Below are 13,846 nucleotides of genomic sequence, written 5' to 3'. Positions count from 1 at the left end.
CGATTTTTTTCCACCAAGTGGTGGAATTGCACCTAAAATTCTCCATTATGAGGTCCAAAGTGTCAGCGTCTCCATTATTCTCTGGAGCCAATACAATTGAGTACTGGTTGTTTACTTGTTTGTTGCTCTGGTCAATTATCATCGCAACAATGATATGGGTGTGAAATGCCAAAACTGAAAGTGAAAGTCGTACTGTAGTAGAAACAACAATGAAAGTGCCAGTGGTCACGGAAGAAGGATACAACAAAGGTCAAAGTTCTCTTTTACACGCTTACAGTACACAATAGAATTCTCCCCAACTGTGTTCTGTCACAGGAAAGAATTTGAATTTTGAATGTACTGTGGACACGCTGATCACCGCTGAGCAGAAAATCGTCTGGCATACACTTTGAAAATTGACTACGAAATGTTTATCTGATGATACTACAGAGGTTTCAAATTCAAATTACTTAGCACCAACCCCCCAACACCTCAGTGGTTGTCATTGGGATCAACCACCTAGTAGGTTTGGGATCAAGTCTTGGCACCCTCATCATCATCATCATGCAGCAACAAAGAGGTATTCTAAAATACCTATTTTTTGCTTATCAAAAAAAAAAAACGATGCGAACCAATTCAACTGTTCAAATGAAGATTTTTTCTGAGGTCAAAATTAGAACGGGTTCACGGCAAATGGGTTATGTTATGACATCGATGACCTATAAGGATGGAGAATGCGCTTCAATGTCGTGGCACATTAATCCACTTATGCAACTTCGTCCTCAACCTTCTTATTTTTGAGCTTACAAGGAGCATTACGAGCACAACGGAAAAGAAAATTGTGATTCCAAATAGAATGTTCTTAAGAATAAAGACCAGAACTCCGTACTGATCCTCCTTGAACCCATCATCTTTTTGCATGTCCTACATTCATACAAAGATGCAACCATTTAAACATACATTGGACTGCACTGTTCTGATTTTATTTTACGTGTAAGAAAGGTAAGTAAACAGAGCAAATCTAAGTGGAAAATAGTCTTATTGTATTCTGGGACTCACCACTTTAACTGACTTCTGCATGGGAGGACTTTTTTGCTGTGCAAAATTTTGCTCGGCATGTTTATGTGGATCCTTATTGAACCTATCATCCCCTGGAACCTCCTACAATACACGTACAAAGTAAATATTAAATGAAACATTCGGAATTCCTTGCATGGGTACCCAAGAAGATAACTGTGTTAATTAGAACAGTTGGTATCTATAAGCAACAATATGGTGTCTTTTAAAACATTGTAATTTGGGACCAACCACTTGAACGGTTTTCTGCAGCAGACGATTTTTTTGTTGCTCAAAGATGTGTTGGGCATGTTTATAAAGCTCCATATCAAGGCTGTTAAGTGATTTTATTTTCTGGAGGATAGCTTCAGGAACCTGAAGCCGTGCCTGCATTTACACCAAAAATGAGAAAATTCATGAGATTTTAGGTAAGTAATGTATTACACGGCAGAAACCCTATTCTAAATACTAGAAGAAGAAAAAAAGCCTTTCTCCCCCAACCAATTTCGTAACGAAGAATCATTTTATTTTGAAATTTGAATCAATCTAACCTCTTTTGAGAAATTTGCTGGAGAGATTCTCTTAAATGAAGAGGTCCGCCGACGTGCTTGAGTCTTTCGTAAGGAAGAACTGCATCCATCGTATGCTTCCATCAGTTCTTCAACGGTCATCTGAAACATTGATGCTCATCAGAAAAGGAATGGAGGAAGCAACTCACTTAAGCTAATCGGATGAAGGAACTAAAGTGACGGTTAATAGTCTTACAGTTTCATTTGTTGATTGGGCATTATTGGTTGGAGGAATTTCACTTGCCTTCCGTTCCTTCGTTCTATCCTATCACAATCAAAATGTTAACAGTAAGAACCTTATCAAACTTAAAATGGTTTGTTAAAGGTTTTTTTTTGTTTTTTTGGCTCACCGAAAACCTTTTGCAATCTTAGAATCCATAGATGAAGATGTCGCTTCTGCAACAATAACAGATTGGTGAGTCTAAGAAAGAAAGAAAAAAAACGGCCAAAAAAATCACACTCGTTGTAACCTGTTTTATTGCTGGTAGTTCTCATAAAGTTGGAGCTCAATGCTTGCAACTGCGAAAATACCTGTTTCCCAACCACATCCGCAAAAATTGTTGCAGATTCCTTGTGATGTTCAGTAAGTCCAACATACAACATATTGTCTAACCTTTTCTGCAAGACGCATACAACAAACCCAGTGATTAGCAATCTGAAAGATATTAAAAGGGCAGAAGTATATGGTAATTTATGCAAGTACTCATTTTTTTTTTTTACCTTTGCAACTTCAAGCACATATTTGCCAAGACTCTGATAACTCATCGCACAGGAACGCACTTCACGATCCTCTAAATAAGAGTTGTTTGCCAGTCCTGAAATCTGGCAACAGCAATTGATTCAGCAAGTGAGTCAAATATGCAGAAAACTCACACTAACCATAACACTTGATGGAAACTATATTTTATATCGTAATCCACTCGCCTACTTTCAGCAAAAAAGGAGCAAGAGATACCTGAAAAGTAGCTCCATTGTGAAGGATATCATAAGCCTCGGCACTATTGATGAATTCCTCAAAGGGCATAACAATATTTTTCATCTCATACGGATTCTTCGTTTCTTTAACATCCCGAAAATCCCCATATTCTCTTCCATTTCTCTGCAAAAAAAAGTTGAATACTAAACGTTATTATTAATCACAGTCCATAAACATGTTCAACTTCAAGAGGCAACGCACATTAAAGAAAAGGTTGGAATTTTAATCTAATACCTTCCAGAAACTATATAGATTGTCAGGGAGAACATACCCGGGCAAAAAGGTCCGCCCTCATCCAAGGAACCAAATATTTCCATGGCCATATGTCCAATGTACTAACACCGATATTCCCTGGACGTACTTTACTACCCATCTGAGTTGCGGAAGTTAAGTTTGGATGTACTAAAAACCTCGCTGCAACCTCCACCGAAAACTCATAAGTGCTAAAAACACGGTCAATTGGATTTCTTAATATTGTGACCACAGAAGTTCTCCCTTTCGGCAACTTGGACATGATACTATAGTCATCGTGAGTAACCAATAATCTGCAATCTGGTTTGCTAAATGCAAGACAGATAGTAACTTTTGAATGTTAAGTATAATTCAAACATGTAATAGGTTTCCACTTTTGAAGTGTCAAAAAATTAAAACCTTCTGAAACACAAAATTTCAAATTCTTCATATTATTGCTTCAGTTGCTATGCTGCAGCTTCGCATTGATACCTCATGTATAGATTTTTTATTCGATGTCATAAGAAAATTGCAGACGAACATGAGTTCAGGAAGTATTATGGTAAGTACAAATATCATGAAAAAGTAATAGCTACCTCCGTGCAAGCACAATATAGTAACCACGGAAGTCTGGAACGGAATATTTCTACAACAAACTGAGAGAATCAAAAGATTAGTACCTACCTGGGATCAAAGTGCAACTTGTCATACGAACGAGGGCATTCTAGGTAACTAGTGTACAGTTTTCTCAAGAAGCTGCCAAAGTATAAATAGTTTTAATAACAAGAAAACACAAACACATTTAGAATTAGAACACTGTTTTGGGAAATGTGCGAAGGAACTTGCCAGTAGTAATATGTGCGTCCTCCTGTCCTGGGAATGTGGAGGAAGAAAAGCAAGTCTTGCAAAGTATGTTTATCTTTAACTTCTGCATCCAGCGAAGAGGCTGCCCACTTCTTAACGATGTTTTCACACTCGGTGTAAAATTCCTCGTCAGGAACTGCATGTACTGATGATGCACACACTGCAAAATATTCGAAAGCTCAGTCTCTTATGTTGATAACAAAATATGAACGAGAAATATCACTCTTAATACACAGATATCATAGTTATCAACATTCCCAAATGAAATAAAAGTAACAGCATAAGAGGTCAGCTTCAAAACAAAATAAACTGGTAATATGAGCACTTCCATCTGAGCAAAATGAATGTTTCGGATAAGCTAGCCAGTTCATCAAAGATTTTCATGTATGAAAGGTAACATGGACTTTTGGGTTCAAAGCAATACAATCAAACTCATTTGCATCCCCAGTTCCAGATTTTTAAACGTGACACACATTCAGAATCAATTTCCTTTAAAATTAGAACTTGTAGGCTAGCACATCGATAAGAGATGCAGCTGAAGAACAAGGTATTACCAACATGGATACAATTTCATATCAATGAGCAACAGCCAATAGACATCCATAGAATTCTACAACTACAACAGAAATTGATAAATGAATCCTATGAAGACTTACCCAATGTGAGAACCACTAATACAAGGGCAGCCAATTCCTTCGCCATCCGCCTTTTCCACGATCCTACTAGTTTCCAATGAAGGAAATGATAAGTTGGCAATCCTACCAGAATTCCAATACAATTCCCATATAAATATTTCATAATTGACAACAAAAAAACACACACAAAACAATCCAGATGAGTAACTAGTCCTAGAAAATCTTGAAAACACCAATAAAGTTCAGGTGAACCTACAAACTCATATAAATTTCAGAAAAAAAGCTAACATATGAAATCAATCCCTAATTGAAAACAAAGGAAGATGGGATTTTGATTACCTGACTGTGCTCAAATTCTGAGATTCCTAAAGCTCACAACTTGATGGTCATGTATATATATATATATACTTGACTGTTACTTTAGTCAAATTAAGATCTCCTCCTCCAACTTCAATTCTGACTTTATAACTGCCTTTTTTGACATCAACTTCAGTTCAACGAAGGGGATGAATTACCATAATACCCTTAGTGGGATATCTGTTGTAACTTGTATTACTGCCAACATTATGATATACCAAATTACCAAATTAAGAATACCCTTTTGGGGGGTATTACTGCATGCCAACATTATGCTAGGATTGTGATACCATTGATTAATTAATTTCATAGAGTGAACGAAGAAATCCTAATACAAAGACATTGAAAATATGGTCCATCTTCTGCCAATTTACGTAGCAAAAAAAAAAAAAAAGTAATTCAGGCCGGAAAAACGAGGTAAAAAAGGGACGGACACAACTTCTAGGATAAATGTAGAGTGCTAGCTAGAAGAAGAGGAGTTACTGCATCAAACACACACAAGTGACTCCATGTAATGATGAAGATGACCCCATACGCCTCCAAGAGGGGCGTAGAGGAAGAAAAAAAAATTCTCAGGAAGAAGAGTATCAAGGATTCGAGTAACAGTCATTTCTTTAAGATCATAAGATATAACATCCTTCCCACCTACGACCATCACGAGCTTTGACAATGATTCTGCTTCATCTTCCTCGACGGACAATATTGTTCTCCCAAGAAGCTTATGATCGTGAAATGCATAATCTCTCCCGGGATATAGAGCAATCAGATTTTCCAAGTCAAGCTTGTGTATAAGTTTCCACCCAGAATAATCAGTCTCCATCTTCAAAACGTTGTAATGGGTATAACATGATTTGAGAAGCTCTATAAGGTACAAATGACCACCACACACTCCAAAATACACTACTTTTGACTGATCATCACCATGAGGCGAAGCTGGCAGCGGCTTTACTAGCTCTTGATCGATATCAAAATACATTGAGGACTCAGGCATTTATAAATTTTCCACTACCAATCCAGTTCAAACAACCGTTCCAGTAAACACCAGAGTTTAAGAAACTCATTGTCGGGGTTCAGAGCCATCTACATGCTAATACTGCGGAAACAAAATAGCTAACAAGAAACACTTGATCTCTCGGATTGCTCCATGGACCTCACTACGATCTAGGATAAGAAGAAGAGAAAGAGAACCACACAGATGCAATTCATAAACAAAGCAAGAAGAAATAAAGTACTCACGGATTTAACGTGGTTCAACAATATACACAATGTGTATATTGTCTACATCCACCAAACGGATACGACCTCTTTCTTTATTATAGAACCACCAATTGAGAATTACACAATAATTGAACAATCAATTGATCGACTCATCACAATGTGATCGAACAAAAAAAAACTCTCACAAACGCCTTATAATTCCAAAGTAGTGTCTTCACCCATCGAGATAATGTTTACCACATTATCAATCATAACGAGACGATCTTCTCTGCACACCCTGACATAGATTACCATGGACGCCTTCACCTCAACACCAATAATCTAATCCAGCACCACCAAGATGATCTTATCCTCAAAAAGATGTCTTACCAACATCTCCACATAAATACTCCATAACGACATATCTTTCAACATCGATAATCATTACATAAGCACCATAGTGATGTACTCCTTCCACCATTAGGTCCCTCACATGACCACCTCAAGAGGTGGGATGAATCCCTCACATCTCTACAAGATATACCTTGAGGATTCTATAATAAACTCATAGCCTAGGCCTTCTTTTATAATAGACATATTACTTATCCTACAAGTTTAGGATTTCCTAACTTGGTTATTAAGTTCCTAGACTTTAGGAATAAGTAAACATAAGTTTGGCATAAACTTTTGATCGGCCAAATTTGGGATAAACCCAAATATCACTCACCGACCAAGTTTGAGTTTTACCAAACTCAAAACTCTTTCACCGACTGGTCTTTAACCGATGGCCCCACAATTCTCCACCTCGGATCATGCATTTATGCATGAGACGATCAACATGTTATCTCTCAATCTTCTGAAAAACCGATTGCACCATCACTGGTTGCCTATATATCCTCAATAGGAATCAAACCGAAAAAGTAGTTCACCCAAATTGTTCCGTAGAATCTCCACCAGAAGAGAGCAAACCAAACTTGAACGTCACCAACTCAGACTTAACAATCCAACCTACTGGTGATTGTATAAATCTCCACCTCAGTGAAAAATTCATGACTATCTCAACAACCATCATCATATGATCACCTGTTATGCAACATCTTGAGACGCACCACTACTCCTTCTTGTTCACAACTCCACATTGATTGACACAATTCCAGGTGTACTGCATGCCAACTCAATCGGACCATACACGATAAGTGTTCATATGCTACCAATCGAACTTAGTTACAGTTGTCATGCGCACTTGAGCCTTTGCTTCCCCTTCAAACTTGCTCCATATGAAACCAGCTCCGTCTTGGCCTGCCTCGCTCCACCTGAGTTAATGTTCAGCTCTTCTAAGACACTAACTCCAAGTTGCGCACCATATCCGTTAGGATTGACATCCATAACTAATCGATCAACAAATAAAACTACCACAATAGCCTCCATGTGTCTGTCTAAGCGTTACCTTAGCATAACCATAGTCTTCATCTTCGTTTATAAACTCCAGCCGAGTCAATTGCTTATTTAAACAACTAACCACACACTTGCTCTTTTCCACGAGCATGTCCTCCAAAGCGAGTTAACGAGATACTTTGTGTTAGTTTATAAAACCAACCTTCGTGTTAGATTCCAAGAAACTAACCATCTTGTATGTACCAAAGCATATTGAGCATGACTCTAACTGCGCACCAAATATAACCAATCCACTGATCATTGCCACTGCGTGCCAAAATCTAGCTCATCTCTACGAATATTGCTTTACGAGCCTATCCTCGATTCGATCATGATTCTACGAGCATATTTCCCCAATTGAGTTTTACTCCTTCAAAAAACTCATCATATATTGAACAACTGCATACATACAAAACATGTATCCACGGAGACTTCGACAACTGACACACCAATCATCTTCACCACTTCAGCAACCTCAACGGGCTTTGCCAGCAATGTCCTTTTTACGGGCTTTAATATAATTGTCAAGATAGTCTTTTATCAATTTCTTAGCAAGCATGTAGTTTCGACTTCGCGACAATCAAACCTCAACGCACTTCGGACTCGGATAACACTGTGACTAACGTCAAAGAATTCACCGTTACCCTTGTAACAATGCATAAAGTCACACATTCTTCCTTGTGCATATCCCTTTCCAAATCTTGCTCCAAACGTACACCAACGTTTCAAACTCTGATAATCCGTCCTTCAGACAAAGACCCAATCACACACAACCATAATCTGAAACCTTTGGTAACTTCCTCAAGCTCCAAGCAATTCAAGACGCTGTTGTGTTTATCTTCTCAAACAATGTAGAGAAAATAACTTGACGGAAATTATATCATTGCTGAACCAAATTTCTCAAAAGAAATCTTTACCTTCATCTCTACAGGCTCTGTCACTATTGAAATTAATTTCAATAACTGTAGCAGACGAGCAAAACCCCCTAATAATATCATTGCTATAAGGTATCTCTCTCCAATATAAAGTCTCACACTGATCATCAAGAAATCAAATAGCCAATGGATAATAAAGGTTGATGGAAAAACACGCCGAAATTGTAGCCCTTCTGAAATTCATGCACCGTGTTTTCTCCAAATAGCATGCGTTAACTCGTAGCCGCACCACCATACACATTGTAGTATTGTATCTTGATACTTTAAACTCTTGAAGTGTCCAAGCGATACCTTTTTAATTCCTCACAACAGGTCTTCACCAAAATAGGAACGTATCTGCAACATAATAGACCAACCTGTTTCTCCCAACGGTGTTGCACTTCAACCAGATCCGATCGAATTCAAATGGTGTACAACCAAAAACAAATCTTCGACTGAACGTCATCGACAAGAATCAAAAGATCACAAACTATCTAGCTTCTCCATCGGAAACAATACGAGAGAAACTCCAGAAAACATTGTTCTACCATAATGCCATACTCAACACAGACAAACAAACCCTACAAATTGTGTCGAAAAACTTCTTCTTATACAAGAATAAGAAACCGTAGCTCCACCACAACTAATATCACATCTCATCTAACGATCACTGTCCTGCAACTTATTTGTAGCATACATGCTTCAAATACTCAGACTGAAATCAAAATCTTCACTTCTGGAACATATCAAATCATGGCCAACGATCAATACTTCCAAAACGAAACCTACTAAGAGATTTCCAAATCCTTATTGTAACAGACAATTAAGGCAGAACGAGTAAGAATTCATCTTCACATTCTTCAACTTCATGTTAAAGAAACTCAGCAACATGATCCAACTGATGGCGATTGATAACCAAATTATTGTTTCCCATGGTTTGGAACAATTATGAGACTTTGACATGCTTATGTTTCATCTTTACTTTCACAAACATACAAAATAATATTTGTATCTCAACTACGATACTCTTGCCTTCTTGTATCTTGCCAAGCAAACACCAATTAATTGAAAAACAACTACGCAGGTCTTTCAAACAGTTCATGGTACGAAGTATAGATATTAAATAAACTTACTTGAAGCCACGCATAGGGTTTATGCTCCAATAGGAATCATTGTCAAATCTCTAATGTAGAGCACCACAAACATCAAGACCATATATCTTGACCATATCGAATGCAGATCAACTGATATAATCCCATTCCTTTAGAAGTACACTTTACTTTGTTTTGTTCCCGAAACTGATGAAATCGAATGTTACATATACTTGAAAACATCAAACTCTGCATCTTCGGAAACTGTAACATCAAATCTTCACATACTTGATGAAACCAAATCCCTTTGTCTTCAAAATTTTCTGCCAACCAGAAAATCCAAGAACTTCTCTCTTCAGAATCTTCTATCCAGCCTAAAGCTCTGATACCAATTGTTGGGGTTCAGAGCCATCTACAAACTAATACTGCGGAAACAAAATATCTAACAAGAAACACTTGATCTCTCGGACTGCTCCATGAACCTCACTATGATCTAGGATAAGAAGAAGAGAAAGAGAACCACACAGATGCAATTCATAAACAAAGCAACAAGAAATAAAGTACTCACGGATTTAACGTGGTTCAACAATATACACAATATGTGAATATTGTCTACATCCACCAAACGGCTACTACCTCTTTCTTTATTATAAAACCACCAATTGAGAATTACACAATAATTGAACAATCAATTAATCGACTCACCACAATGTGACCGAACACAAAAAAACTCTCACAAACGCCTTATAATTCCAAATTAGTGTCTTCACCCATACGAGATAATGTTTACCACATTATCAATCACAACGAGACGATCTTCTCTGCATATCCTGACATAGATTACCATGGACGCCTCCACCTCAACACCAATAATCTAATCCAGCACCACCAAAATGATCTTCTCCTCAACAAGATGTCTTACCAACATCTCCACATAAATACTCCATAACGACATATCTTTCAACATCGATAATCATTCCACAAGCACCATAGTGATGTACTCCTTCCACCATTAGGTCTCTCACATGACCACCTCAAGAGGTGGGATGAATCCCTCACATCTCTACAAGAATTACCTTGAGGATTCTATAATAAACTCATAGCCTAGGCCTTCTTTTATAATAGACACTAGGTATCACCGGGGCCTTACGGCCCCGACTCAACCTCTAAAGTTGTTGCCTAAATCTGCATTTAAGCTGGTTTTGGTCTGCAAGTTATGTTGCCAAAGTAACTTAATTTTTCTTTAGCTTTCTTTATTTATGCATTCACAAAGCATATATTTTGTGAACCCCATGATAAATTATGCTCGGGTTTACATTGTAATTAGCTATCTCACCAGCAATTAGTCTGTTGTGGATTTAAAGATGCAATTGCTATTATTTAGTATTCAAGGCAAACAACTATAGGTGTTGTCTAACCTCATGCTATTGCTTTTTAAATAGAAAATGAGGATTGCAGTGTCTGGGACTTTATTTGAATAATGTATGATATTTTTTTTCTTTTGTTTTTAAGACATGGTGTCGTGTTAATAGACGAAAGATTATCACATAGCTAAGATACATTTTCTTAAAGCTTAATGGTGAGAGAGGATGGTTCGTTCGTCGTTCTCTATATATGACAGACACGTGTTAAAAAATATGGAAATATTGTATACAACTAACCAACAAAAAACCTTATTGAGTAATATAATTTTATAAATTTTTTTTATAAAAACTCATTAACAAAATTGCAAACGAAAAAAATTAACCGTTATAAAAGAGTAAGTTAATAATTCCAAACAAAAAAATAACTAAAACCCATAGATATAGGTACATACTCATACCAATTGTAGAATGTATTGGTAAATATATTACGTACAATCAAAATAAGAAAGCAGTAATATATGTTGATTAAAAAACTACATGAAAACAATCATTAAGTTTAACATGAAATGTAGCATGACGTTACCTTTTAATCGTATTTGAGTTATGCTAGACATTTAACCCGAAACCAAATTTATAAGTTTTTTAATTGAGCCCGACTTCCCATATTCTTTCTTCATTTTTATACTGTAAGACCTTATTTGCATATATCATTCTTTCTCGATCCCAGATTCTATCCATATTTAAATTGTATTTTTGTTGTAGAGATTCTTTGAGCGTTAACATCCTACGTTCTTGTCTTCTTCTTTCTTTTACTTTTCGTTCATCTTTGTAATAATATTTTCCAAATTCTTCTATTTGTTCTTGAGATCCATGGTTCCGGAAAGACTCATATTATTATGCTCTCTCTATATATATTCTGTTACTTGTTTTCTTAGGAATGGAATCACTTCTCCGTATAATTCTTTTATTATTTTCATGTTCAAACTAATATCTGGACAAAAAAAATTATGTATTTTTTAAAGATGCAAACATGTATATTTAGTTATTTTGCATCTGGCCCCTCATCATATTCTGACTCTTCCCTGAAAATTTTCCTCAAGTAAATAAGTTCAAGCATTTTACTGTCACGTGAAAATAGATGAGTTGTAGAACTTTATCCTGCATTGTTGATTACATCAGTGTCATCCAATTCTAAAAATTGGTTAAACTTGATGACATTCTAGTCTTTGTCTGATTTTTGATATTGTTTAGACTTTTCACCTCGTGCATATGTCTTCTCTTTTCGTTGTACATATATACAATCTTATTCGAATGATCTTTAGACTAATATTTTTTAGACATAATTCTTCTATTTTTTCTTCAGACCCATGCTTCGGGAAAAGACTCATATTATCATGCCCTCTAATATTGTAATCCTAGTGTAAAAGTTCATTTTTAAAGAAAATTTTTGTCAACAGTTTCATTTCATATGTAGCCTTTACGGAAATATCATTTCAATAAGAAGGCTTTAGGGCAGACATGCAAATCAATCGTCCAGTTAGTGCATTCTTAGCTACTAACTCCCTCTTTAAAAGCAAGTGAACAAAAAAAACACAAATTGAAATATGGAAATAAAAGTGTACCGAATGCCATAATTTCATGGTAGTTTTTAAATGAACACAGCTGGTTATCTTGAATATCATAATGAAGGTGTCCGAGATTTATTGTACTTCCCATAGTTTCCATGGACATGATAGGATATGGTAAGCTTAATAAAATAAAATATGTTAAAGCAAATAATGAAGATTTGGCAATTCGTCAACCTAAGTAAATGATCGACGGTGAATGAGCATTACTCAAACTTAAATAGCTTATGAAAACTACATCCAAATTAAGTGTTCATCCCAAGAAATCCTATCAACATCTCATCATGAATATGAATTCTGAAAAACTCAGCAACTGCGGAGTCCTTTATCTAAGGACATGTATTTAAATACCCAAAATCCTGTTTTCAAGCAACCCAGGAAATTATATTAACAACTCAGTAAACATGGAATCTGAATTCATAAAAAATGAGCAACTGCGAAGTCCATAACATGTATCTAAATTAAAAATGGTGAAGTTTATGAGCATTCCTATTGACCAAATTTACGTTTGTCTTAAGAATAAATTTAAAAAGGAAAAGTACATGAAGATTGAAATACGTGGGAAATAAATGGGAACCTTTTAGGAAGTGCGAACCAAATGCTGCTCCAAGAATATATGATGGGAAAAAAGTGAAACCAACTTCGCAAAGATGTCTGAAAAATGCATGTCATAAGGAAAATAAGGTGAAACAGAGTAGAAACTTACCATTCATGATTGATCATGTATTGATTCAATTGAAATCTGATAAGATGTCTCTCACATGACCATCTCTGTTTTTTACGTCTCAAATTACACATATGCTATACAAAAAGGTTACCCAAAAAAAATATTTATTCCTAGATTTATTTCATAAAAAAGATATGTTTTCAATTTGAAAACACTGATCAGGACGATCTGAAGTATAAATATATTATAGATGTTCATCTTCAATTTTGGAAAACTCAGTTTCGCAGTCATCATCATAAAGATATATGAATGATGATTAAGACGTGTAACGACTTTCATTCAATTTCGATAGATATCGAAAGTGTGTTTATCAAAAAAAAATTGAAAAACTTTTCTCACTTTCAAAAGAGGAAAATATTCATTGGAACATCCATAAAAAATGAAAACCATAGAAAATAAAATAATTTAAGTTAATTCAGCTTTGGAAAATTCTCCTACATCTTGATCTCAAAGTTTTTTTTAGGTCACCCACCATTTCCGCTATAAAGAATTCAAGAAAATAAAATTGTATGGTCGATTGTGCATGGGCCTGAGGCGCTAAGAAACCCGAATTAACTTATTTGCTATATTCAGTTGTCATTATTATTTGGGGCTAATTTATGGTTAACTTTTTCTCCCTAGTAATTCATAAGGTTGGATAGTTCAATATAAGGCTTAATTTCAATGTCATCTTTGAATATCTCCTTTCTTCATGCTAAAATAAGGATTGTTGATTCGACAAAGAATAATGTCTAAGTTCACTTTTACATTTTCTGAAATAACTTAGTCCACAAAATTTATTTTCTTTGGAAGATAAGATTCTAACATGTGGATCCCATTTAGTATAA

At 35.8% G+C, this 13,846-nt stretch overlaps 1 protein-coding gene across 5 annotated transcripts; it reads right to left on the bottom strand.

The window, feature by feature from the left end:
* Positions 1-243: 243 nt before the first annotated feature.
* Positions 244-13,421, bottom strand: LOC113310125 (protein-tyrosine sulfotransferase-like). 5 transcript variants are annotated; one of them, XM_026558706.1, is made up of 15 exons: positions 12,870-13,421; positions 4,650-4,778; positions 4,332-4,433; positions 3,658-3,835; positions 3,496-3,567; positions 2,852-3,140; positions 2,560-2,703; positions 2,325-2,426; positions 2,075-2,222; positions 1,955-2,000; positions 1,801-1,864; positions 1,587-1,706; positions 1,288-1,422; positions 1,039-1,140; positions 244-903 (listed from the first exon to the last, which is right to left on the bottom strand). In XM_026558706.1, the coding sequence occupies exons 3-15, from the start codon at positions 4,375-4,377 to the stop codon at positions 721-723; spliced, it is 1,629 nt and encodes a 542-aa protein (XP_026414491.1). In that variant the 5' UTR covers positions 4,378-4,433; positions 4,650-4,778; positions 12,870-13,421; the 3' UTR covers positions 244-720. The 5 variants fall into 5 exon arrangements, with proteins under 5 accessions (XP_026414491.1, XP_026414493.1, XP_026414492.1 ...); XM_026558708.1 differs by lacking the exon at positions 12,870-13,421 and having other exon boundaries at positions 4,332-4,397; positions 4,650-9,797; XM_026558707.1 differs by lacking the exon at positions 12,870-13,421 and having other exon boundaries at positions 4,332-4,394; positions 4,650-9,797.
* Between the last annotated feature and the right edge of the window lie 425 nt (positions 13,422-13,846).

This window comes from Papaver somniferum, chromosome 9, assembly GCF_003573695.1.
Source record: "Papaver somniferum cultivar HN1 chromosome 9, ASM357369v1, whole genome shotgun sequence".
Classification (NCBI taxonomy): Eukaryota; Viridiplantae; Streptophyta; class Magnoliopsida; order Ranunculales; family Papaveraceae; genus Papaver; species Papaver somniferum.
The sequence above is the reverse complement of the archived record's forward strand: the minus strand, read 5'-3'. Positions and strand labels throughout refer to the sequence as shown.